Source organism: Antechinus flavipes, chromosome X (genome assembly GCF_016432865.1).
Source record: "Antechinus flavipes isolate AdamAnt ecotype Samford, QLD, Australia chromosome X, AdamAnt_v2, whole genome shotgun sequence".
Classification (NCBI taxonomy): domain Eukaryota; kingdom Metazoa; phylum Chordata; class Mammalia; order Dasyuromorphia; family Dasyuridae; genus Antechinus; species Antechinus flavipes.
Genome location: NC_067404.1, coordinates 40,547,894 through 40,575,042, shown reverse-complemented (window position 1 = coordinate 40,575,042; position 27,149 = coordinate 40,547,894). Strand labels below are relative to the sequence as shown.

Here is a 27,149-nt window from a genome sequence, read left to right as displayed (position 1 = left end):
GGGAGAGTTTAGGGGGAAAGACAATGAGGTATGTTTTAGATATATGGAGTTTAATATGTCTACCAGACAGCTGATTTGAGGTGTCTGAACGGTAGTTAGAAACAGGAGATTGGAGGTCAGCAGAGAAGTCGAGCTTCGCACAGGGAGCTTGAGAATCATCAGCATTGAGTGGGTAATTGAATCTATGGAAGCTGATGAGATTACCAAGCCAAGTAGAGGAGAAGAAAGAGGACCTGGGATAAATGGTGAAGGACTCCTACAGTTAGAGGCCGTTGGATGGCAGATCCATGCAGATAGAGTGAAAAGGAGGAGGAGCCAGCAAAGGAAAAAGAGAAAGGTCGGAGAAGTAGGAGGAGAACTAGGAGAGGGATGTCTCAGAAACCTAGAGGGAAGAAGGTGTTGAAGAGAAGAGAGTGATCAGCAGTGTCAAAGGCTGCAGAGAGGTCAAGGGGAATGAGACTAGAGAAAAGGCCATTGGGTTATAGAAGGAACATTGGTAACCAGGGTTCAAATCCTACCCCCTTCTAGCTGTGTTACATGGGAGTAAGTCACTTAACCACTCTGGGACTCAATTTCTTCTTTACAAAATAAAGAAGTGGGATTAGATTGAGGTCCCTTTCTATTCTAAATCGATGATCCTGGGCTGAAGAAGAGCTAGGTTGTGTCAGTCAGGCTAAGAGAGGGTTGCCAGGTAAGAAAATACAGTGAAGAGAGGCGCCAGAGTTAGATCTGTGTCCTTTTCTGCCACGGGACTTCTTGGATGGTGATGGGGGGGGTGCTCAACCAGTGATTCAGAAGTGGTTCTCTCCACAGGAGGTCTGATTTCATAGGCTCAGCATAGGGTTAGGCAGCTGCATACCAAAAGAGGTGGAGGCCTGGGGCCTAGACAACTGGGTACCTGATGGTATCTTGGATGGCTCTAGTTGAAAGTGTACCACAGAAACCCCAGGGTGCCAGAGATGAGGACATTTTGATTTGTAGCTGAATCTCAGTTATCTTTCCCTCCTCACACCCTATTCCTTAGCTCCCTAATCCCAGAATTTTCACACCATCTCCATGGTTCTGCCATCCAGTCTTTAATGGGTTCTATTTTGCCACTTACCCACCTCCCCATATCTGCTCATAACTTGTTTCCTTCCCTTTTATCCTCTTCATTTCATGTCTGCCTTTACCTCTCAATCTCGAATGCATCCAGTTTACCCTCTAGAAAAGGATCTAAATCTTAAGAGGCCATGGACCGAATCTTACCCTGGTTCCTTGGGATTCTGTTCCCCCATTCACCAACATTTTAGTCTTTCCTCGGGTCAGAATTAAAGGCCTGGTATTAGGATCAGTTGAAGAAACTGGACATGTTTATTTAACTCGGGGAAGACAAGACTCAAGGGAATTGAGCTCAAGTATTTGAAATGGCATTCTGCATAAGAGAGTAATTAAATGAGTTCTGTTTGGGCCCCACAGGGTAGTTAGGGGCAATGGGTGGGAGTCACAAAGAGGCAGATTTAAATTGAATTTAAGGGGAAAGTTCCTAACAGGTAGTGCTCCTAAAAAGTGAAAAGAGAGGCCTTGGGAGGTGACAGTCTATCTTCCTCAGTGCTGGGAACATTCCAGAAGGGACTCTCTGTCAACTATGGACCAGAGGAAAAGGCCACCAAGGGTCTTTCCCAACTGTGAGATTCTATATTTTAGGATTCTGCAGTTGGATATACATTGGTGGATTGGAGATCCATCAAACCATTTTTTCTAGGCTGTTGGTGGGAGGAAGGGCAGGAGCCGGTGACCTCACAGAGCAACTTCTGATGTGTGAGGGAGGCTTTGTGAGGTCATCCTTATTCCAAGCTATCAGAACAGTCAGATTTCCTTTCTAAGAACAAGGGAAGTAGTGTGAAGTTTAGAGGAAAGGGACTGATCTGGTGGGTGGGTGGCAGTAGGAAAGGGGAGGTTTCCATCCCTCTTCCTCCACTTTAACTTCCCTCTCACTGACAGGGAGGGAAAAGGGCCAAGACTCTAGAGGTCTCTAGGGCCTAGAACAAGAGAGAAGAGAAGAAAAGGACGGAGTTTGAGAGCAGAGACTTGAAAACTGCGGACTGAACGATAATTATTGTTCTCAGGCCAGAGACTAAACTCTTGGACTTGGTAGAGATTTCTCTAGGGAATAAGGGTCACTGAAATACACAGATTTGCCCCAGCCATACCTTGAGACGACGTGATCATGGGCTGCAGGCAATTTCTTTTTCTGGGCCTTCTTTTCACCGCCATCCTGAGTCCGCTGGTAGTTGCCAAGAACTGCTACTACTGTGATCTGACCAACACTCCAAACTGTATGGGCATCCCAATGTACTGTGGAAAGGAAGAAGACTGCTACCAGGGCCGAGGCGTAGCCAGCGGAATCTCCTACATCATCAACAAAGGCTGTGTGGAGGCAACCAACTGTGGAAAGGAGCAGCTTGTTGAATACATGGGAGTCACTTATAACTTCATCACCTACTGCTGCAGCGGGGAACTCTGCAATGCTGGTTCACCAGGTCCAAGCCACATTGGACTAGGCCCAAATATTGTGGTAGTAAGCATGGCTCTAGCCTTGCTCTTCTACTGGCTGTTTTAAGCTTCAAAGAAGAGATTCGATTTCTCTTTCTGGTCACCCCCCCATCCTCCATCCCTAACCCCAACCCAGGATCAACAACTTTCCTCCTTGAATTGGAATAAAGTGATCAGATGCAGAACCCATGTTGGCTTGTGTGATTTATGTGGGGATTCTGGGAGCAAGGAGAGGGGGGAAAAGGGGGAAAAGGGGGGAGACTGGTAGGCCTACCTCCATCAAGGTTAGAACTCCCCACCCCGTTCTGTCCCTTCTCCCATCATGTGCTGTTCCTTCCTTCTACTTTGGCCCCCCTCGTGGAATAACAAAACTCCCAGGTTGGGAGGGACTCTAGTGGTTAAGCTTTCCAACCCGTGGCTAGGAAAGAATCCCCATTCCTATGACCTCACAGCCTCTTCCAAGGCTTCTGGTGAGAGGAATCCCATTCCCTTTTGGAGCTGCCCATTACACTTTGGGGCAGCTTGAATTGCTAAGAAGCTTTTCCTGACAGTGAACCTAAATCTGCCTCCTTTTAACTTCTACTAGTTGCTCCTGGTTCTTTCCTCTACTCAAACAAAAAGGCAATTGATTCTCTGAGGAAGAGAGTTACCTGGTACCCTGAAATTCTCTCCATCTTCTAGCCCTTTTTTTCTGACCCAAGCTCTCCCAGAATTAGGGCCTCTTGGGATCCCGTCCTCCCTGCCTTCCTCTCTCCTTCCCAAAGGTGCCCCCCAAACACCCACACAATGAAGGGTAGAGAAGTAGGGGGAGGAGGCGACGAAACCATCCACGTAATTTTTTATGACAAATTGTCAAAAAGAAACAAGGGAATGACTTTGGAGCAGAAGTTAAAAAACAAATCGTATTTGTTATAAGAGGTTATAAAGCAGCTAAAGAGGCCAGATTCTCCCGGGAAAGTAAGTCAACTTTGTAATAATCGACTGGTACTCCATTTTGAAATGTGTATAATCAAAGTCAGTTTTAGATAATGTTTTTGTTGTTGTTTTAAGAGGGAAGGGGTTCATTGCTCCAGGGTGTGTGTGAGGGTGAGAGTGTGTGTGTGTGTGTGTGTATGTGTGTGTGTGTGTAGAGGATGGTATGTCCAATACCAAAAAAATGTTGGCATTAGAAGTAATTTTAAACCACATAAGAGTGTGGCCAGTTCATTGGTCAGCCAGGGTCAAAGGTTCACGCTCTGCATTTCACAATCATAAATAGAGTTGATAGTGATCATACATAGAAGCGGTCTAGTCCAACCCATCTCATTTGACCGAGAAGAAAATGAAAATCCAGAGTGGAGCCAGTGTTATACAAGTCACGGGCTGGAATCAAACTGAGGTTTACTGAATCCTATTCAGTGTTCTTTCCTTGATACTCCTATATGCCACCTCATAAAATGATCACATTTTACAGTCACAGGATTGTAAAAGAACTCAGCAACCAGTTAGCCCAAGCTATACTTATCCTAGAATCCCTGCTGGAGGATCCTCTACAAATGGACCCAGCTTCCAGCTGGTGATGTCTAAATTCCCTCTGGTTTATCTCACCAAGGGGGTTCATTTTGGAGGCACGGGGAGAGAGTGACTCTTCCTCATGGAAGGGAAAGGTGACTTCCTTTGGGAGAGGCTTCCCAGGGTAACTGATTTCTTCTCTTTTCTCCTCATCCTCCTGGAATATAATGTCAGTTTCCCTTTGACTTAGCCATTCAGGGAGGGTAGCGATCAGCCTCCATCAGCAGGTGCTGCTGCCTTCTGTTAGAGGGGATGCTGATAATGAAGATGAATGTGATAGCCTTGGTAAAAAGCAGTGACAATCAGGGAAAATGTGTGCCTGAGGTGATGGGATTTTACAGAGAGCCTCTAAGTGTGGAATATTAGAAGCCCTGGTTTATCAAATGGTTCTTTTCTTTGTAATAAGGGGGGTGGCTATTTATTTCAAGGGGATATGACTATATCTGGAAACAACTGATGGGAAAAAAAGAAGCACGAATAAAACATTAGAAAAGTCTATGTTTTATATTTTAACATATTTAACATGTATTGGTCTACCTGCCATCTGGGGCAGGGGGTGGGAAGAAGGAGAAGAAAATTTGGAACAGAAAGTTTTGCAAGGGTCAGTGTTGAAAAATTACCCATGCATATGACTTGTAAATAAAAAGCTTTAAGAAAAGAAGAGAAAAGAAAAGAAAAGAAAAGTCTATGTTTGATTAAAGGCTTTATTGCTGGGGTGGGCAAGGGGAATGAGGGCACTTTAAAGGCAGTTGGAATATGGAAGAAGCCATGAGCTGGAATGCCTTTTGGAAGTGCTGGATCAGTGGTGATTCTCAGAGATACCCCTAAATCCCCATGAGGAAAAGCCCATGATCATAGATGTCTATACCTGCTCTCAATGTGATAACCTCAGGGAGTTACCCGAAGCACCAAAAGCTCACATAACTCTCCAGCGTGTGCCAGAGGCGGGACTTCTTGCTTCCAAGGCCATCTCTCTATCTACTGGGCCAAGTGGTCTCTTGGCAATTTATTATAGACAGGCCTATGGAAGGAAATGTCAATCAGTTAGTCAACAAACATTTATTAAGCACATCTCAAGACAGCTCAAATTTTACCTTTGGCGGGAGACCTTTTCCAGTCTGTCCTGTCTTGCCTTGCTAGTTCCTTCCCTCTGAGATTAGGTTCCATCTACGTTGTATGTATCTTATATGTACGTGGTTGCATGTAGTTTCCCTGTTACAATATTCATTCCCTGAGGGCAGGAACTATGTTTTTAACCTCTCTTTGTATTCCCAGCACTCAATGCCATGCCTGGCACATAGTAAGTGCTTAATAAATGCATATCGACTGATTGATTGATGGCTTATACACAGTGTCAGGCACTGTGTCAAGTGTTGGGGATACAAAGAAAGATAAAAGTGGCAAGAAAATTCTAGAATGTTAGAGCCAGAAGAGACTTTTGAGTATATCAAGTCTTCCCCTCCTCTGATCATCTTCACAGAGGTAGAAACTGAGGTCCAGAAGGGGCAGTAGATTTTTTTCAGATCCCACAATCAAGTGTCAAAACTTGACTCAAATCCAAATTCCATTGGTCTTGAACCTCCTCCTTTGGTAGGGGAACTTGAGGCCTAGAGAAGTGAAGCAATTCATTTCAAATTCAAACAGGAAGTAAGTAGCATAGTCAAGATTTGAAACCAGGCCCTCTAAACTTCAACCCTACCTCTTAGGGCATCCTGCTGCCTCTTTTGACTCCTATGAAGTCCTGTGATCTTCCCATTGTCACATTATTTGATTCCTCAGTCCGTTTTCACTTCCCTTATTTTTTCCCCATTGGGAGGATGGCCACTTGGAGAACTTTTTCTTTTGGATGTTATCATCTGCTTGGAACTTGACTGCATTCAGTTCTTTGCTTGCTACCTCATTCCAGATTGTCAGCTGAATGTAACCCTCAACCCCTGATCTCTCCCTCCCTTTTGCTGCTAAATTCCCTGGTGTGCCTTCTTAAGAACAGGAACAAGAGCAGCTTCAGAATGCATTAACAGCCTGCAGTCAGCCATCACCACCACCTCATTTGTGCTTGCTGTGACCCGACCAGCTTCTGCTGATCCACATGTACCCTACTCCCTGCCTTTGCCCATAATAGAACATAGACAAATGACATTTGTCAGAGGGACTCATTCTCGGGTACATATTAAGACGTGACAGTCCCGGTGGCATGGGAATTCTGGGAAAATCCAGGGAAAAGTTCAAAACCCACACAGATGGAGGAGCAAGAGGGGACTCTCCAGACTACTGAAAGGCAAAAAGAGTCTTCCAGAGAATTTCCTATGAGTTTGAGGCACAGTACCCCCATTGAGATCCCTTCCCCCAGCCTGAGGGAGAAGTGGTTAAGGTTAAGGATAGCAACACCAGTTCAGTTGTCCTTAGGACTCTTTGTAATTAGCCTTGTTCACCCTAGTGAAAGTAGCTATGCGGTTAGCTGTTAACGTGTGGCAGGTATGGAATCACTGGTTCCAAATGCCTGTTTATGCTTCTTCACACCAATTCTATGGCCCATAAAACCTTTGAAGAAATTTCATTTCACTCGAGCTATCTCCTGATGTCATTTGATAATAATTGACCTCTCTGAACTTCATTTTGCCCAACTGTAAAATAGAGATAATACTATGCTTATGGAATTATTGTGTGGCACAAACCTAATGAATATAAAGTGCTTTGCAAATTTTAAAATACATATAAGGACAAGATATTACCAAAATGAAAAAATTACTAAAGGAAGTGAAAGTCTGAGTGATTGGAAAATCATTGATGGTTTCTGTATTGCAGTTATTTCTAAATGTATATAAAAGTCATCAATAAAGCTTTTCTCTTTTTAAAGTGATGGCTTTAAATGTCTGCCTCTTAGTGATACCTGGGTCACAGTTTGCCTCTCTTACTAGGGTCGAAAATCAACATCTTATCTTTATATTTTCCTCAAATAGAAAAACAGACTAGCAAAGGAGTCTAGTTCTTGGAAGCTCCGAAGTCTCATGATGTCTGGAATTCATATTCTCAGACGCACTAAGCAATAAAGCTCCAGACCAATGTTATTAGAAAGATTCATGTAGCATTAGATGCAAAAACAATTCAAGCCATAACCACATATGAATGTCTGTTGAGCCTGAAAGAACTGGACTTAAGGTTTGGAATGAATCCCCTCTCTGCATTTGATTTCCCATTTTAAGAGGACTGATCCAAGCTATCTGAGGGAGAGGATGGAAGGAAGCCAGCCCCTCACGCATTCCACAAAAGAGCAAAGCTCAAGAAAAGATAGTTTAAAAAAATTCATGCACATTCAAGAAACTGGAAACCCAAAAGCGATCTAATCCACTCTCCTCCTCCTCTTCAATCCTAAGCCCAGCTCATCATCTATCTGCAGTGTCTGACCAAGACAGATCTTCCAATAGACCAACTCTCCAAGTTTCCATCCAGCTGCATAGCATAGTCTAGACATTGGGCAAAAATGAGCAAAGCAGAGAGCATTGACACATTTGAAAAATGCTAGAGAGGGAATGGGATCAGTTAAAATACCAGAAGCAGTGGAGAAGGGGGAAAATCCTATGTAGTACAGGGAGGGTATGGAAAGTAAAGTGAATCGGAAATCCAAACACTTGGATTCCAATTCTAGTTCTGTCACCTTTAAGATTTCAGACAAGTCTGGTTTCCTTCCTGGGTCTTAGTTTCTTCCTCTGGAAAATGAGAGTGTTGGGCTAGATCATCTCTAAGATCCCCTCCACTTATACATCTAAGATTCTCTATTACCAAGATAACCTCAGAGATATACTCAGATCGATAAATGACAAAAAGAAATCAAACAATAAATGATAATGCTATGGAAATCACATTGCTTGGGGCAAGTACAAAAATCAGCTAAGGAAATTAAGTAGGAATTAAAAGATGAAAAAAAAGAGAAGAAATAATGAAAAAATATGAAGAATGCTATAAAACGCTAAATCTAAATGTACTTGTTAGCTATGAGAAATACTCGTTGATTACACAGTATATTTAATTAGTCCCCTTTAGGGTTGGTTATTAATTGCAAGCATTGAGCAATTGCCCACTCTCTTCTCTTGGGAAGAAACGAAGGTGTGATCTAATTTAGCTAGCAGGCTTCCCATGGAAAAGCAAATTATACAAACTAAATATTCCTTATGGTGAGACCTTCAGATAATAGATTCAGGTTGGCCAGTGTAACAAAGGCCATCCATAAAGTCACAGTACAGTGGATGAGGGTTGTTTTTAAATGAGTCACATGAGTTGGAAAAATCAGCCTTCTGGATAGGGAAATCGGGAGTTTGGTTTTCACTCTTGCTGCTACTTACCTGTGTATTGGGGGCAAATGTCTTTGCCTCTCTGGGATGCTACTTCTGTTAAATGAACGGCCTCAAACTTTCATTGCATGCTTGCTTTCTGTTTCTGTTATACAGAGATTTCTTTATCTATTTACCCAATGCCTTAAAAGATGGAAGGAAGCCAGGTTTCTCACTATTATAAGTACTACCTGGTTGTCTCTATCCATTTATCTATTTATTCATTTATCTATCTATCTATCTTATCTATACATCTACCTATATTTCTTTCTATTATCATTTTTATTATTATTTTATTAATATTATTATTATTATTTCTATTAATCAGAATGTAAACTCCTTGAGATCATCAAAAATGGGTTTTTTTTTTTGCCTTGGTATCCCCAGCCCTAACCCAGTGCTTAATAAATAATAAGACACAGAGTGCTTAATAAATATTTCTTAATTGCTTGATAGCTAGCAATCCTCTTATTTCTCTTCATCAAGACTTATTAATCTAATCTAATTAATTAATATTATTAATTTAATCTTATTAATCAAACTAATACACATTAGTTTGAGCAAAGCACAGAAGGCTGATTACATACTGTAGCTTGGGAGTTGGAAGATGAAAACTCCAAGAGTAGAATTTTAGCTTAGGCTGGCCCCCTGGAAGTCTCCTTCAGAACTCTGAAGTGTAAGAGGCACTAACAGCATATGTACTCTTTTAGCTGATTGCAGCAGTTGTGCTTCACACCTAGTTAGTCCACCCCTTCCCCAAATGAACTTGTCTTTAAAAGTTGATTTGAGGACACCTTATATTCTATTCATCCTAAGCATCAAATTTGGGCATTACACCTTCACCTGTGAGGTTCTGCATTAAATGATAGGATTGATAGGTAAAGTGACTTAGAGGTTACGCAGCTTGATGAGTTAAGATGAGCTATGATTTTTCTAGTAGCAATGTATGGCTGTGAGAGTTGAATTGACTATGTATATGTTACTAGAGAAATATATTAAAATAATTACTAATAACCATTACCCTTATAAAATCATAATGAACTCAGATTAGAGTATGATAAGGAGTTTTCAATGAATCAATTCTCTCATATGGAAGACAGTTCCAAAGGACTTATGAAAAGTACTATCCACATGCAGAGAAAGAGTTGAAGTGCAGATTGAAGCATACTTTCATTTACTTTATTTTTCTTGGGTTTTTTTTTTTTTTGGTTTGTGTTTTCTTTCACAACATGATTAACATAGACATTTGCTTTGCATGACTGCACATGTATAAACTGTATCAAATTGCTTGCTTTCTCGATAAGAGAGAAGGGGAGGGGAAAGAGGGAGAAACTATGGAACTCAAAATTGGAGAAAAAACAAATATTAAGAATTTTTACATGTAATTGGAAAAATTAAATTTAAAAAATTGCGTTTACATGTAATTGAAACAAATTGTATACTCCCCAATTTCCCCACAGGATGGGATTCCTAGGGGTGACATCTATTTTTGGTTGAAACTCAAACTCTACCTTGTCCTCCTGTGTTGTGTGAGACCAAAGACAGTACTTTTTCCCTTCTTGGGCAATTAGCTACTTAAGGCTAGCTAACTAAAACCAAGCCTCTATATATGTTGCTTCTGGCTGCTCCATTCAATCTCTCTTTCTCTTTGCAGTTGAGGCAACTTTACTAGGAAAAGACTAAAGTAAAGATCAATTCCTCTTACCTCTTAGCAGGTTGCACAACACTGTGTGAAACCATGAATCTCTCTAATTGTACAAAAACTTGGTTTTTTTTTAAAGGTAGGTAAAGTCAACATGATATTTTCAAAGCTGTCCTGCTTATCTGCATTTCTTCAGAAACTTTTTCTGGTTTCCTTCTGTGCATTTTAAAATGATGCTCTTTTATTTTCTTCTTTCATTTGGTAGTTCTACCATTAGTTCTATCTCTTTGCTATTCCTCCCTCCAAAAAAAGAAAAGAAAAATACAAACCCAATAACAAATAAGCACAGTTAAGCAAATCCAATCACATATTTGCCAAATCCAAATATGTCTGTCCAATTCTGTCAGGAGATGGTTTTGTCTGAAATTGTGTATGGTCATGTCTTTCTAAGTTGTTTATCTTAACAGTTTTGTTATTATTCTGTCAGTTGTTCTTCTAGTTTTGCTCAATTAGCTCTGTATCAGGTCGTACAAGTTTTCTCAGTTTTCTTAGAAACCAAAGAAACTTACTTCTAATGGATTCACAGAAGGGGGTGATAAATACAGAGGAAGTGGGAACTTTCAGGAAAGAAGAAGTGAATGATCTCTCTTCATGGATAATTTTTAGATGCCAATTTTAGCAAGAAATGAAATTCAGTCCATAGTCTATAAGTCTATTACTTTTAGATTGACAGGATCATTCCTTCAGCTGCTGACTCCTTGTTTCTATGACCTTTGGACACCCCAAAGAATATGGCCAGTTAGGGGACAAATGACACTTGCAGTAAGGCTCATATGGGAAAAGCACAGGAACCCTGAATGGTTCCCCAATTTCTAGAGATCACTACGAATGAAATAAAAGGTGCTTCAAAATAGATTTTGATCACAGCACACTTTAATACCATAGACATATTGAGAGTACTGGGAGAGGCTAGTGTAGGGATATGGAGTATTTCAGGAATAAAAAGCAATGCAAGAGGAGCAAAATAGAGGAAATTTAACTTAGCAGTTGCCATTCTAAAAGCATGGTCAGGTGTAATAAACATGTTTAATACACATATAATTGTATTCGTCCCTGAATTGTATTCGTCTTACTCTGGTGGCCCTCAGTGGGGAGGGATCCTGAGTTCGTGGATGCCGGCTTTGCAAAGGCCGTGGCAGTAAGGCACAAGCTCAGACAGCCTCTGTCTGGCTAGAAACACTTTGAATATGTGTCCAGTGCTGGGTTGTGTATGTCATTAGAGGAGCAGCCTAGCTCAGCTCGGAGAAGATCACCATTCATCATACCACAGGGAAGGGAACTATGTAGCCAGGACAACTCATTAAGCTGGTCTACTAAAATGTAATTTTAGTATTCTAAAATTCTGCACTGGTGAAGGAGTAGTATAGCAGAATAAATGCTGGATTTGGAGAATGAAGATTTTGGTTCAAATTTCATTGTTCAGATTCTTAGCTGAGCAAGTCTTGAACAAGTCATTTTACTTCTCTGGGTCTGTTTCCTCCTCCAAGAAATGAAGTGGTTGATTTAGATAACCTTGAAGATCTCCCATCTAAATATGAAATCTTGCCACTTATAGATCCAAAGATAGTGATGTTCTAGCAAATGGATCTCTGACCAAGGATGGAATGTTCCAGTGACTTTTTAAAAGCTAAAACCAAATCATTTTCCTGTTTCTCTACACTCCTCTCCCTGCCCTCCTCTCCCCCTCCTCTTCTCTCCCCCCTTGCAAAGAACTGAGCAAATATTTTGTTTCTCAATGTCTATTCTTGGAGTATAGTTGTTTATTGCTCACACTTCATTTGTGTTTAGCAATCCAAATAGAATGTCCAAACAGGATTTGATTCTTGGCAACCTTCAAATTCCCAGACATAATGTACAATTGCAGCAAGCTGCACAGGGTTAGGACAAAGGGGTGGACTCCAATTCCAAGAAGCTAGAAACTGAAAGCAGACATTTTCTACAACTAGCACCGAGTGGTCCTCTGGCTAAGCCTGCTGAATTTTTCTGCTTGTTGAATAAACATTTATTAAGCTCCCACTATGTGCCAAGCACTGTGTGAAATGCTAGGAATACAAAGGAAGGCAAAAGACAGGCCCTGCTCTGAAGGAACTCACAATCTAATGGGAAAGATAACATACCAACAAATAGGGAGGAGCAAGATATAGACAGGATCAGTTGGAGATAACCAAGGAAGGAAAAGCACTAGAATTGAGAGATATCGGAAGAGGCTTTTTCTGGCTATTGCAAGAGTCCAGGCATAAACTAATGAAGCCCTACAGAAGGGTAGTAGCAGTGTCAGAGGAGAGAAGGAAGTATACATAAGACATGTTTTAAAAAATAGGCTGGACTTGGCAACAGATTGACAAACCAAGCATGGGTGACAGGGAAGATGGCTGTGCCCTCAAAAGTAATAGGAAGTTTGTAAGGGGAAGGATTTAGGGGAAAAGATAATGAGTTCAGTTTGGGGCATGATGTGTTTAAGATGTCTACTGGATATCCAGTTTGAGTTGTCTCAAAGGCAGGTGGAGATGAGAGATTGGAGGTCAGCAGGGAGGCTGAAGGAGGATAGATTTGAAAATCATCAGCATAGACATGATTATTAAAATCATAGGAGCAGATGAGCTCATACAGTGAAGTAGTATAAGGGCTAAGAGCAGAAGGCCTAAGATGAGCCCTGTGGGATATCCATGTTGAGTGGGTATGATTTGCACAAAGATACAACAAAAAAGAATGAGAAGGAGCAGAGAGATGAGTAGGAGAACCTGAATAGAATAGTGTCAAAAACTTAGAGAATATTAAATATAAAGGAAAATACGGTAATCAACAGTGTCAAAGAGTATAGAGAGGTAGAAAAAGATGAGATGAAAGAAAGTTGGAGTTTAAGAGATCCATTTGGTAACTCTGGAGAGAGTAGTCTTGGTGAAATGATGAGGTCAAAAGCCAGACTGCAGACAATCAAAAAGAGAGTGATAGGAAAGGAAGAGGAGGCACCCATTGTAGACAGCCTTCTTGAGGAATTTGGCTTCAATAGGAAAAAGAGATATGAGATGATAGCTAGCAGGGACAGATGGATCAAGCGAGAGATTTTTTTAAGGATGCCTCAAATTCCAAGATTTAGGATCATCAATCTAGAGCCACAAGGGACCTCAAAAACGATATAGTTTTTCCCTCTTCACTGCACAGAGGAAGCTGGGGTCCAGGAAATTTACGGAACTTGTCCAAGATGACACTTTGATTTAAGGACGGAGGAGACAAAGACATATTTGTAGGCAGTAACGAAACTGTCAGCAAACAGAGACTGAAGATAAGCGACAGGGTGAGGGAGATGGAGGGGAAATGGCCGAAGGACAAAGCAAAAATCTCCCACATTAATCTCATGTCATTGTATGCCATATCATCTGCCCAAGAGTGTGATTATTCAACAGAGCTTTCCTTTTCTGTGTTCTGGTCCTGTGGGGTGCTTAGCTGGGAGCTCCATGAGGACACATACTATATATGGCCCTTTAACTTCCAGCAAAGGGCTTTGAATAGCTCTTAAGTAACGGATTCAGCTTTCTGATGGTCCATTTTCAGTACTATTCACAGATTATATCCTATTTGGACCCCAGAAAATAATTATGGGTTTTATGGAAAATTTATATGAGAGGGAATTTAAATGAGAGGGAATATTTCATAATGTTGATCCTCTGATTGAGATTAACACTCTCCCCCCAATCCCCAGGTCTCCAAATTCTGCCACTACTATAGAAGGAGTAATGGCTTGAAGTCAAGACCAAAATCTGGGTAATGTCTCAGCACAGACAGAGTTTGATCAGTCCAGCCCCTGGAGTAGACCTAGCCACTGGGATGTCTCATTTCCTGTCTGTATTGTTTCCTTCTCCTCCGAAAGGTTTGGAGAATGTCAAGTTTGTTTCTTTCACCTAAATCTTTTGTGTCAATGTATCCCATGCTCAGGACTTAGAAGCATGGGCACTCAGCTAATGAGGGAATTCACCTTACTGAGTCTGGGGAGTAAGATCAATTAGATCCTGGATAGTTTATTCTAGCACAGAAACTGCTATATATACATAAACACACACACACACACATCTCAGAACAATAGGGGTTCTAGGAGTATGCTGAAGATCATTGGGGGTTCTTTGCTATTTGCTCAAGCCATCATTCCAGTGTGTGTTCTCCAAAATAGGTGATCAGTTAGCAGCTCCCTTATATTATTGATATCCTCTAGGAATGAGTGTTCTCATATCATTTAACCAATTAACATCAATTAGATTTTACAAAGGGATATTTACTGAGAGGATATAGCAAGAACAGAAGTTACAAACATTTCCCTCAATATCCAGAAACACACTCTCCCCTATACTACATTGGTCCCTGGGAAGAACAGGCTTAGATTTGAAGCATTAGCCATACCAAATCCACTTCCAAATATGGCATACCTGGTGAACGAATTGCTGTCACTACCTCTTGGTTGCTTTTAAACACCTACTATACTGGGTCACGTATGTCACTTGGGACTTCATTTCTTATTGGTCTTGGTCGTCCACCATATCTCACAGAACCCTCACCTTCTAGACCTTTTGGGGCTCACTTTCCTGATCTTGCAAAGCTCACAAGGTTGTAGCTTGGTCTGATATTCCTTCATCTAAGAACAAGAAAGAAGCAAAGAAGAAAGGCATCCTGTAATCATGGGCAACACTCTCCCTACTCAGAGGCTTTTGGTCTATCTTTCTTATTTGAACTAGGAAGGCAAGAAAGACTGTAAATCATTCAGTTAGTGCCTTCTGTAAGCATTTCAACTCACCAGTCATTTGAGATTCCTCTTCCTCACAGGGCAAGCAGACTGGAAATTATACGTGTGTATGCTCTATCGGATAGTGAGGAAATTCCCTCTAGCCATGTAAATCAACACTTTCTCTGCAACCTATTGTCTTAGAGAACTGACTTGAGCACTGAAAAATTAAGAGATTTGTCCAGGGTCATCTCATCAGTACATGTCAGAGATGAGACAAGTGTCCGTGACTCGGGAATCACATCTCTCACTACTACACCATGATATTGCACACTTGAAACATAGCAGACTCTTTTTTTTTTTTAATTTTATTTTTATTTTATTGAAACATAGCAGACTCTTAAGAAATGTTTGTGGATTGAATGATCCAGTTTCCCCCAAAGCAAGATTACTTGTTGGGCCTAGTTAAATGATAGCATCTCAGCCTTATACTGGATCAGTACCAATCCCCCCACCCCCTTCCTCCCCACTATAAAACTTCGACTCAGTGTACTTTCCTGTTAGTAGGCTTTGTAACTCTAGCATAAAGACATTTACTAAGTGCTTATTGAATGAATGCTAATAGGTCAGTAGGCGTTAGTCACAGTGATGGAAGAAATGGGTAGCAATGAAAAGAGTTTTGTCTTGCTATGATGGAAATGTTTTGCATGACTACGCGTGCATAATCTATATTGATTTGCTTACATTCTCAATGAGGTGGGGATGGGGAGGGAGGAAGGGAAAGAATCTGGAACTCAAGGTTTTAAAGACTAAGCTTAAAATAGGGTTTTTTTTGGCATGTAACTGGGGAAAAAGAAAATTTGAAATAAATTAAAAACAAAACAAAGTCAAGTGTTGCCTTGGACAAGCTCCTCAAATTTCCCAGGCCCCAGTTTCCTCCTCTGTATAGTGAAGAGGGGTTGAACTACGTGGTGTTTGAGGTCCCCTGCGGCTCTAGGCTGATGAATCTGAGGCAGAGACAAAAGTTCAGACCTGAAACAAATGATAGCCAAAGCAATAGCAGGACAGGAAGGATGTGAATTCATTTTAAGTGCTTGCCATGATTGGTTATTCACCGTGAGTATCTGCAGGCCTTTAAGGGGGGGGGGTGCTGCTCCATGCATAGATATCTCTAAGGAATCACTACTTTGGAAGGTTCTGCTTCACCTCTCCCCCTTGTCCCACTACAGAAGGCAGCCATTGTAAGGCCAGGGCTATACTGTTTTAAGTTCAACTTTCTTATGATATCATAGGAATGCAGAAGTATGTCGATAAATGCAGAGATTGTAGGGCTGAGATTGTGATGCTGGGTTATCAGCAGCAATGTTTGGAGACCTGGCACTCATTGTGGGCATATCAGTGGGCTTATCAGGGGTCCTTGTGTGTTTGAAACTGAAAGGCCTCTCATTTCTACATATTCTCCCAACTATTCATTAAGAACAAAACCACTTCACATTAACATAATAAAACATTCAATGCAGGTTACTTTAAATAACTGAGGAAATCCAGCAATTGTTATGCAACATATTAGACCGAAGAATAGCTAGAAAAATGTTAGAGCTAGAAGTAGCCTTTGAAATTAACATAGGCTAATCTTTTTTTTCTTTTTTAACAGAAGGAGAAACTGAGGGTCTCTTAAGGTCAAAAGATTCTAAATAACTGAATACACACTGAAGCCCCAGTCGGAGCTGGTCCTCAAACTCTGGGAAGCTCCTATCTCATAACCTCCCTTGTCTTATCAAACCAGACTCCCAGAGGGAGCAGATTCTTCAGATTCCATTGCCTGGTCATGCAAAATTTGGAATCTATTAAAAGTAAAGCAATGAGTTTCTTCTTTCACCGTTGAATATGAGTCTTTGCTCAGTAGGTCTCATGATATTTGAACTGGTTCAGAAGTGATGATCTATTTGAGGGTGGTGAAATCTAATACTTAACTTAATTATCTTGGGGTTTCACTACTATCCAAAGATGAGACAATGAGTCTTTTTGTCTGCAGCCTCTCCAGTGATCTGCCCAGATAGATGCGTCTGTGCAATAATAATTGACATTTATAAAGCACTTAGTTTACAAAGCGTGTCCACACATTTTTTCCATTTTAGCTTCCAGACAGTCTGGTAAGGTGGATAGTGTGTGCCTTATTATCTCTATTTTACAGATAAGACAACTGAGGCTCACTCAAAAAGATTAACCAAATTCCCCGTGATCTCATAGCTCATAAGGGTCAGAGGGGGCATGTGAACCCCGCTTTTCCCAATTCATATTCTCAATTCTCTCCCACTAAGCCAACCACTTCAAACTTAAATCTTTAATGTTTAAAAATGAGTTAGATAATAGACCGGTGACCTAATCTGACTGTTTTCACATATCTTTTTGAATTGTTAAATGTGCTCACTGGGCACGTCCTCACAGTCTGAAAGCCCCAATGTGAGTGGGAAATGATGGCTTCTTGGCACTCAGTCTCATCCTCCATTGAATGTCTTCTCAAATTTTATTAGAGCCTTTGGTAGCTTCATTCAAAATTCTGATGTAAAAATAAAAGATCTAGTTTGAAAATATTAATAATAATCATAGGATCATAGATTTAGAGCCAGAAGAGATTTTAGATGTCATCTAGTCTAATTTACCTCATTTTAACAAGGAGAAAATTGAAACCCAGAAAGGTGAAGGGACTTGTACAAACTGAAAGCAAAGTTAGATCCCATAGCACTCCCAAGTACACTTGAAGCAGATTAAAATGTAATGGAGAAATATTTAACAAAATAAATAAAAATACAATAAAACATAGATTAGTATTACACTTTGAAACTAAGCCAATATGAAGCCAGCAAGGATCCTTGTGTAGGGAAGTCATTTCCCCCTCTTTCCCCACCCCCTGACCCCTCTGGTCCTTACCCAGATTCTATTTGCTTTTGAAACCAATGATCTAACCTACCCCCTTCATTTATAAAGAAGGAAACTGAGGCCCAGAGAGATAAAGGGATACACAGATAATAGTTGAGACAGGAGATCTGATGGCAGACCCAGTATCCTTTTCTGTCTCATAGATTCACTGACTAAAAGTGAGTGGGATGGGACCTTTGTAATGTTCAAGTTTGTCAGAGCAAAAAATGTACCTTGCATTCACTCTAGCCATTCACCTGTGAAAATCACCATAGGCATTACAGATGTTTCTGAACTCTCAAACCAGATGCCCTTGATTTATATAATTATATTTCTTTTGGTGTTGGGTGGGGAGGGGATGATTAAAGTAGAGCTATCTCTGTGGTTTGGTGCCTTCAAAGAGATTATTTGCTTTATCAATCTAGTCATTTTCCAGCGTAGAAGCAAATTGGGCTTGCGGTAATGGGCCAGATATTGACATGCCTAATTACTAACTGCCCTCATTCACCTGGTTGGATTTTTGCCGGTGGCTTGGGGTAGGGGGAGCATTGTTTGATCTAGGACATTTGGGAGACTCTATGAATTTATAGAATTCTTTTTTTTTAATTTGTTGAATTCTTTAGGAAACTTAATCAATAGGTAGTAATATTTTATGTCTCTAGACTCTAGGAAACATAGCTCTGTGGTTAGTCTTCCCTGGCCCTCCTCCAGGGCCACTGATTGAATGGACATAGGTCTCCAGCGGGGCTGGCTAATGATGTCCATTGGAAGGAAAGTTTCCAAACACTGACTAGATGCCTTTTGGGAAAGGCACCTCCAGTCTTTAAAAAAAACTTTTAAAAGTTATGTTCAAAAGTTCTCAGTCGTTATTTCTGATATTTTAAAATGGAAGGTTGTAAAGATTCTGTGGTTGCTTCATTTTTCTTGGCCGAGATGTTTCCAAAATAGGGTAGGCAGAGATGAACCCTAGAAAGGCATTCGCTCATAGATTCCAGTCGTGTAGAAACAATTGACTCCACTGATGGTTTTACCACTATTGTGGGAGAGTGGGGGGAGGAGAGAACGGGGAGAAAGAAATCCCAAACCAACCCCACCCTATGAGAAAAGCAAATGTGAAACTTCTTCCGTTAGAGCTTCCAAGCAACCTGTCTGCCAATAATCCAGGAAGTAATTGGTGTGTTTGTTTGGGGGTGAATGTCTCCATGGCTACAGCTATTTTTCTTTCAAGGTCAGAGAACTCTTGGTTAGTGGGGAACATTCTTTACTTCCCTTAACAATGTCAGGATCGAATGCACTGATATTGAAATATTGGGAGGGTTCGGTCCAGGGAGGAGCAGGAGCTGCACCCTTCCCTATCCTCTTCTTTCTCTTGATGTAATTATGTCTGTACTTAGTTGTTTACAAATTGTATATACCCTGTCCCCCTCAACTTTAAGCTTAATGAAGGCAGAGACTGGTTTTTGCTTCTTTAGCGCCTGGCCCATTGCCTTTCCCATAATGGGGACTTGATGGATTGGGTCAGATTGGATGAGTTCCCAAGTATGCATTGGGCACAGAGCTAGCACATGGCCCCTTAGAGGCGGGCACCCTTGCCAATGTGTCTTTCATAGCTGTGGACCACAGAACGTCCACTGGAGCTAGAATGGACCTCAGAGGTCATAGAGTACAAAGCAGATTTGACTGAGGTCCAGAGTAGGGAAGGCGCTTGGCCAAGATAGATTGACAGAGAGAATCCACATTGCTTGATTCCATCATTCTTTCTCTCCATGATTTAGCCTTCTTTCCAAATTTGTTAAAGATACGTGACACAGAGTTGCAAATGAATAGTTTTTTTCATAGAAGCTGACTTTTATTAGCTGAAACCTGTGGCACACTCAATAAACAACCGTTTTTTACTGGAAATAGCATTTGCCCTTTGTGTTTAAAAAAGTTTCTCTCTGGAAAACGAGCCATTTGGCTGTTTAGGTTATATTTGCTTATTTGACACGTCTGCTTTTAAACTGAAGTTTCCAAAGTGAACTTGTTTCAGTACAAGGGCCAAAGAAATTATTTACCCTGGTGAGTCCTGCTTTAAGAAAACTCAATTCACTTGAATTTACTCAACATGAATCAAGGACATTCTGTGGAAAAAGTCCTAGATGTGGAATCCAAGGACTTGGGTTTGAATCCCAACCTGGCCTGTCATGTGATCTGGGCAAATTTCTTAACTGCTCTGGTCCATGGTCTCTTCATCAATAGAATGAGGGGACTGTACTAGATAACTATTAATGTTCTTCCAACTCTATATCTGTGTATTTCTATTAAGTGCTTTCTAGGCACCTACAAGGCCATGGGAATACAAAGAGACAAAACAAAAACAGTTCTGGCCTTTAAGGAGCTTGCTTATAGAAGAACAACAGACACATAGAATGTTAGAGACCCATGAAAAGCATCTGAATCAATGCTTTCATTTATGGAGGAGGCCCAGTATAGTAAAGTGACTGGTCTGAGATCATAGAGTTTTTCTGACTCTGACATCAGTGCTATTTTCTTATTTTTCACTTTCAGTTCAATATCTGGCTCACAGGCTTTTTCTCTATTCCAACTTGTCTTCATATTTAGGGATTTCATGTTGGTTATCTCCTCAGACATCTTAGAATCCCAGATAGATCATTAATAAGCCTGCCCATACATGCTCACTCTGCATCGGCCCCCTACGTGGATGGTTATACCTTAGCTCTTACCTTCACCTATATAACTGTTCTGTTTCCATGATACTGAATGCTGAAATTACCCTTTCTGGTCATAATATTCTGTCCTTCCATCTTTCCCATCTAAACTTCTTCATCCTCACTGTTGTTTTCATTCTGTCCATCCCCTTCTCTGTTCTCTAATTCATTACCTCTAACCTCAACTTCTTCTCTTCTTGGGCTTAACTCTGCAATTGACCAAGCTTGACTCTTGGATGCACCATGCTTCACCCTTGAATTCCTTGCCCCTTGTTCTACTGCTCTTCAAGGTCTTCCAATCCACAATCACTTTCTTTACCCCCTCCAGATGAACCACGATTGAAGGAGGAAATCATGAAACGGTGCTGAATGGATCTTCTCCAACAGTGCTGTCGGACTAAAATAGAAACTGGGGCTACCAATCCATACATAAAGATGCCCACGACCACATATTGACTTAGTTATGAAATGAAACATTACCTGGGTTTTATTGTATTTTTATTTATTTTCTTAAATGTTTCCCAGTTAGATTTTAATTTGCTTTAGACTTCTATATGTTTGACACCTTTGGTCTGCAAATTCATTATCTAATTTCAACTGGTTCCTCACAGTTGCATGATAATCATTTTATTCTTCTCTGATTGACTATTGTACCCAACTGTGCAAACTCTCTTTCTGTTGAAAGAGTCCCTTGGTTCTTCAGCCTTTGAGTCATTCTCATTTCTTTGCTCTTCCTCACGTCCCATATCCAAGAACTATAGATTATGATTACTTTCTGTAAGACTAGGAGCAAGAAAATAATCTCTCTGAGCCTCAGTTTCCTCATCTCTAAAATGGGCATAATAAAACCCTCCTCACTGGATTCTTGTGAAGATCAATGAGATGATACATTTAAAGTGCTTTGCAAAATCCTGGTGTGGATCCTCTGGATGTCCACCAGATGGACAACTTCTAGTCTTGGAGACTTGCCTGGGGCACTGAGACTGAGACTTAAGCGACTTGCCCAGTTTCATATAGTATTTGTCAGAGGCAAGCCTTGAATACCCAATCAGAATCATAACATTTCAGAGGTGGGAAGGGATCTTGAGAATAAGCTAGAACAACTAATAGCTGAAAAAAAACATTACTCTTAAAACATCCTCAATTAGTGAGTCCTCCAGCCTTTTCTCGAAAGATTAAGCCACAACTTCCTGAAGCAGCCTCTTCCAGTCTTAGAAAGTTCTTATTGTTAGGGAAATTTATCATGAAGTTGACTTTGCAACTCCCAAGGTGCTCCTGGTTCTGGCTTTTGAGACCAAGCAGAGAAGACTAATGTCTCTCCCAAGGGACAGCCTTTCAAGTTCTTGAACACAGCTATCCAGTTCTTCCTGACTCTTAAGACTGACTCTCTGCTGTGTTATGTCAGCTTTTATCATCATCACCATCATCATTATTCTCTTCAAAATGGGTGGCAATAATACCTCGCATAGAATAATGTGGGTATGAGTCCTCTGGGACTATAGACCCTGGCACAGATGTGGCAAACATTATTATCTGCCTACTGGACTGCATGAGCCCTAGGAAATAAGTAGCTTCCAGACCTCTAGTAGGTTAAATGGTATGTTCCCAAGAGGAGTATTATTGCATAGCACAAGCCTTATTTCCCTTAGCGACTAAGTTTCCATAACAGTGTATAATGTAGAATTCATGGACTGCTAGTCTATTTTGAAGACGTGTCCAATGTGCCACGTCTGCACATAACTATAGAGACTTGCAATGTATCAGTCTCAACTGACATTCAGTCTGGCCACCACTACCTTAGCCCCTCCCAGCCAAAACTTTGTTTTTTTTCTTCTCTCCTCTGGATCTCGTCATCATCTGAGAATTTTAGGGGCTCCCCTTCAAGTAGCAAACAACACGTGGAAGCATTTAGAGGAAAACATTCCATCCCTCCGATGCTCTTGACTTTTCTCCGGAATCTCTTTTGGTTGGGAATGGAAGCTTGAGCTTTTTATGCTGAATTTTCCAAGAATTCACTTACGTGATTGATTTCAGCCTCTTTCTCCCCTGAGCTGCTGTAAAGATCCCTGGCCCACTGGCTCTCAGAAGCCCCTCCACCAGAGTACCAAGTCACTTTGCACAGGCGGCTAGGTCCCAGAGCAAACAATTACTTCCCCCCATTTCCTGCAGACCCCTGAATCATTATTGATCTCACTTAGATTAGGACTTCTTAAACTTTTCCCACTTGTGACCCCTTTTTGCCTGAGAAATTTTTATGTGATCCCAGCTATATAGGTATATAAAATAGGTATACAAATAAAACATTTATTTTTAGTAGATGATAATTTTGCAGCCTCCACATTCAGTTATTTGAACCTATATGGGGTTGTGACCCACACTTGAAGACACTCTGCCTTAGAGAAACCCCAGGTTCTACTTGATCCAGCTAAGTGCATTTAACCTAGGGCACCCAAGTCAGTCAATGCTTGAGCCCAAGTTTGGGAGTCCTATGACACCCTGACCTATGAGTATTGCTAATAAACATTGGGCTTTTTTTTTTTTTTTTTACAAATTGCTCTCAGAGTGTGTCATTCTTTTTCCTTTATAAGCATTTATTAAGCACCCAGTATATGCTAAGCAGTCGGGATGAAAGGTGAACCACAGCGGCTGCTTTTTAACCACACTATCCAACAACTGGGTTACAGATCCAAAAGCGCACCATTACAAAAGGCGATGGTCCCTTTTGGGGATGCTGGGGCTGAGCACAGAAGGTCATGGGGAAGGAATCATAGAAAAACCAGGGACTTAGCTGGACTTGAGGCTCGGAGGGCGGCGGCTGGACTTTGGGAAATGGTTTTCTTCCTCCGGGGTGCTGGACCCTTCTGCTCCTGTTTAAACTTGGCTCTGAGTCAGCTCAGTGTTACCAGTTGTTGAATTCAGAGGAACAGGAGAATTTATACTGTTTATTGATGTATACTTTGGGCAAAATTGAGGTGGAGTTGTGAACTGATCCAACCATTCTGGAGAGTAATTTGGAACTATGCCCAAAAGACTATCAAACTATGCATATCCTTTGACTCAGCAGGGTCTCTACTTGATCTATATCCCAAAGAGCTCTTAAAGGAGGGAAAGGGACCCACATGTACAAACATGTTTGTGGCAGCCCTTTTTGCAATGGCAAGGAACTGGAAACTGAGTAGATGCCCATCAGCTGGGGAATGGCTGAATAAGTGATGGCATATGAATGTGATGGAATATTATTGTTCTGTAAGAAATGACCAGCAGGAGGATTTCAGAGAGGCCTGGGGAGACTTACATGAAGTGATGCTGAGTGAAGTGAGCAGAGCCAGGAGATCATTATACACGGCAACAACAAAATTATATGATGATCAATTCTGGTGGACGTGGTTCTTTTCAACAATAAGATGATTTAAGCCATTCCAATAGACTTGTGATGGAGAGAGCCATTTGTATCTAGAGAGGCCTGTGGAACTAGTATGGATCACAACATAGTATGGATCACAACATATGTTTTATATTGTTGCTTGCTTGTTTTTTCTTTCTTATTCTTCCCTTTTAAATCTCATTTTTCTTGTGCAGCATGATAATTGTGTAAATATATATATACAATTGTACATGTTTTGGATACTTGCTGTCTAGGGGAGGGGGCAAAGGGGAAGGGAGGGAGAAAAATTTGGAACACAGGGTTTTGCAAGGATGAATGTTGAAAGTTATCTTTGCATGTATTTTGAAGAAAGTTATTATTAAATAGTTTATTTTCAGGGTATTTGCTAGGCAATTTCTTTGAAGGGAAGACATTGGATTCCATATACCCTCCTGCCTGTCACCACAAAGCCCAGCTCTTATCCCAGAAGCACAGTTTTTCAGAGACGGTGCCCAGCTTGTATACCAGAAAGCGTCATATACAAAGTTGATCCTCTGGCCTCTGCAGGGCGAAGACCACTACTTTCCAAGGCTGCCCATTTCCTTTTGGGACAGCTCTAATTATTATTAGGCATCTTTGCCTAACATTGAATAGAAACCTGCCTCTGAAATATCTACCCACTGGGGGAAGGATTCCGGGAAGACAGCAGAGTAGGTCAGTAAATTTCAAGGTCTCTAGATTTCCCCCACAACCAGAATAAATTTGTGCTTCTTGGTGACCATAGACTAGTGAAAAATTAAGAAGACTTGGGGCAGAACAGGGGAATTCCTGGTACATCCCAATAGGACCCAAAGGAAGCCCCCAGATTACCCAGTGTGAAGTGCAAACACCTCCGGGTTAGTTTCCCACAAACACCAAGCTGTGACCCCTGGGGCTGGCTGGGCTTGGCTGGCACCTCCACAGGAGCCACAGGAACATTCACACCTGGACAGCTTGGGAAGTTGCCAGGCCCAGATGTGATGCTGTGACACCACCCTGGGCAAGAGGGAACCAGCACACTGGGAGGGCAGAGGCAGTGGGGCAAGGATGCTGCTGGCTGCCAGCACTTGCAGGAGAGTGGATTTTGGTTTGGGGTTCCAGGTCAGAGGGGAGAGTTGAAGTGCAGCACCCTACTCCACAATTAGAGATGCTTACACTAATTAAAAAATGAATCAACAAAGAAAGAATCCAACCATAGAAACTTATGGGAACAGAAAACTGGAGTTCATCTTCAGAGGACAGTGAAGTAAAAAAAAAAATTCTACCCCAAAGAGTAATGTTAAATGACTCATTGTCCAGAAAGAATTTATAGAAGAATTCAAAAAAGAATTTAAAAATAAATGAGAGACATTGAGGAAAAACTAAAAAAAAAAATCCAAGAAAAACAATTAGATTATGAAAAAAATGATCAACAAGAAAAAGAGATAGAGTCTCAAAGATGAAAATAACTCTGAAAATTAGCATTAGGCAAGGGAAAGGCAGTGAAGCTAAAAGAGACCAAACAATAACAAAACAGAATATAAAGAATGAAAAAAATAGAACAGAATATGAAACATCTTATAAGAAAAACAACAGAATTGGAGAACAGAGGAAGAAGAGAAAATATAAGAATAATTGGACTACCTGAAAGCTGTGACCAAAAAATGAACCTTGCCACAATAATGAAAGAAATAATCCAAGAAAATTGTCCTGGAGTGATAGAACACGAGGAGAAAGTAAAATAGAAAAGATCTACCAATCACCACTCAAAGATATCCTTTATGCAAAACACATAGGAATATTATTGCCAAATTTTGAAATCCCAGATCAAAGAGAAAATTTTGCAAGAAACAACAGCAGCAACAACAACAAAAACTAATTCAGATATGGTGAAGATATCATCAGAATTGTACAGGACTTATCAGTATCCACAATAAAAGCATCCAGGTCCTGGAATCACATATATAGGCAATCAAAAGAACTAGGCCCGTGGCCAAAAATATCATGTCCAGCAAAATTATCCATAATATTGAATGAAAAAAAAATGGACAATCAACAAACTTGCAGATTTTAGGACTTTATTTCAACAAAATCTGAATTCAATAGGAATTTAACATGTAACAGCCCATATCAAAGATCAAGTTCAAGAAATTTAACATGGACAAATTATGTTTTTTAAATGGAAATGCATGTTTAAGATTGATATCAGCAACAGAGTAGCTGAAAAGAAAGATGGGGGCAGAGTTAAGGTAAAAATAGTAATTATGTTATATAAAAGGTGTAGAGCAAGAATAGACACAGAGGCATTAGGAGGGAAGGAGGGCTCATAGGCTCTCTGATACCCCCCAGGATCAAGTACAAAATCTTGTGCTTGGCTTTCAGAGAGGTTCACGACCAGGTCCCTTCCTACCTTTCCCACCTTCCAGGGCCACACCCTCTCCAGCATCCCCTGTGATCCTGGGCTTCCTGACTCAGGGCCCCCTATCTCCAGAGCCTGAGCATTCTCCCTGGCACATTGCCCAACGCAGGGACTCTCTCCCTCCTCCTGTGCCCCTCTGGCCTACTCCACTTTTTGCCTGCGTCCCACCTTGTACAAGAAACCTCTCCCAGGCCTCCTTACTTTTCAGGGTTTCTTGCTGTAGATGATCCCCCATGCACCTTGTGTACATTTAGCCTGTGTGCTATTTCCCCCCCTTAGATTGTGAGCGCTGCTAGGGCAGGGACTGGATTTTGCCTTTCTCTGTGCCCCTGGTCCTTGGGACATTAGGTGCTCAGTAAATGCTTGTTCCCCTGCTGACCCGCAGGTTCTTTGGTCTCCTTCCTTCCCTCCCTGCTTCCATCAGCATGTCCTGAAGCCACTTTCAGAAAGGGAGGGGAGAAAGAAATGCTACTGACGTTCCCAGCCTTTGCTGGGCTGCCCAGGTCTCCTTTTCTGCCCTTGGCAGCCCAGCACCACCCTCTCAGCTATACCTGTAGGGTAGGCTCAGGTGTACCAGGGTACCTGGGGGCAGACTCAGCGTAGGGACCTCAGTCCCCTAGGAAGTGGATAGATAAGGCCAGAAGCATGTTACCCCAGCAACATTGGCCAGGGTCTGTTTCCCCATCCATAAAAGAATTGGGCTGGCCTAGACTGCTAGGAGGTCTTGAAGCTCTCTAGGAGGTCTAGAAGCTCATTGGGGATCTTGAAGCTCATTAGGGGTCTTGAAGCTCACTAGGGGGTCTTGAAGCTCATTAGGAGTCTTTAAGCTCTTTAGGGGGTCTAGAAGCTCACTAGGGGGTCTTGAAGCTCTGTAGAGGATCTTAAAGCTTTCTG

At 41.3% G+C, this 27,149-nt stretch overlaps 2 protein-coding genes across 2 annotated transcripts in view; both read left to right on the top strand.

Moving 5' to 3' along the window:
* The window catches only part of FHL1 (four and a half LIM domains 1), a 437,533-nt gene that overhangs the window by 311,379 nt on the left and 99,005 nt on the right, over positions 1–27,149 (top strand). The gene's annotated exons all lie outside the window — the stretch shown is intronic.
* On the top strand, positions 1,644–2,720 carry LOC127542354 (sperm acrosome membrane-associated protein 4-like). The gene has a single exon (XM_051967872.1). It carries the CDS (start codon positions 2,210–2,212, stop codon positions 2,600–2,602), a length of 393 nt encoding a protein of 130 aa, XP_051823832.1. The 5' UTR covers positions 1,644–2,209; the 3' UTR covers positions 2,603–2,720.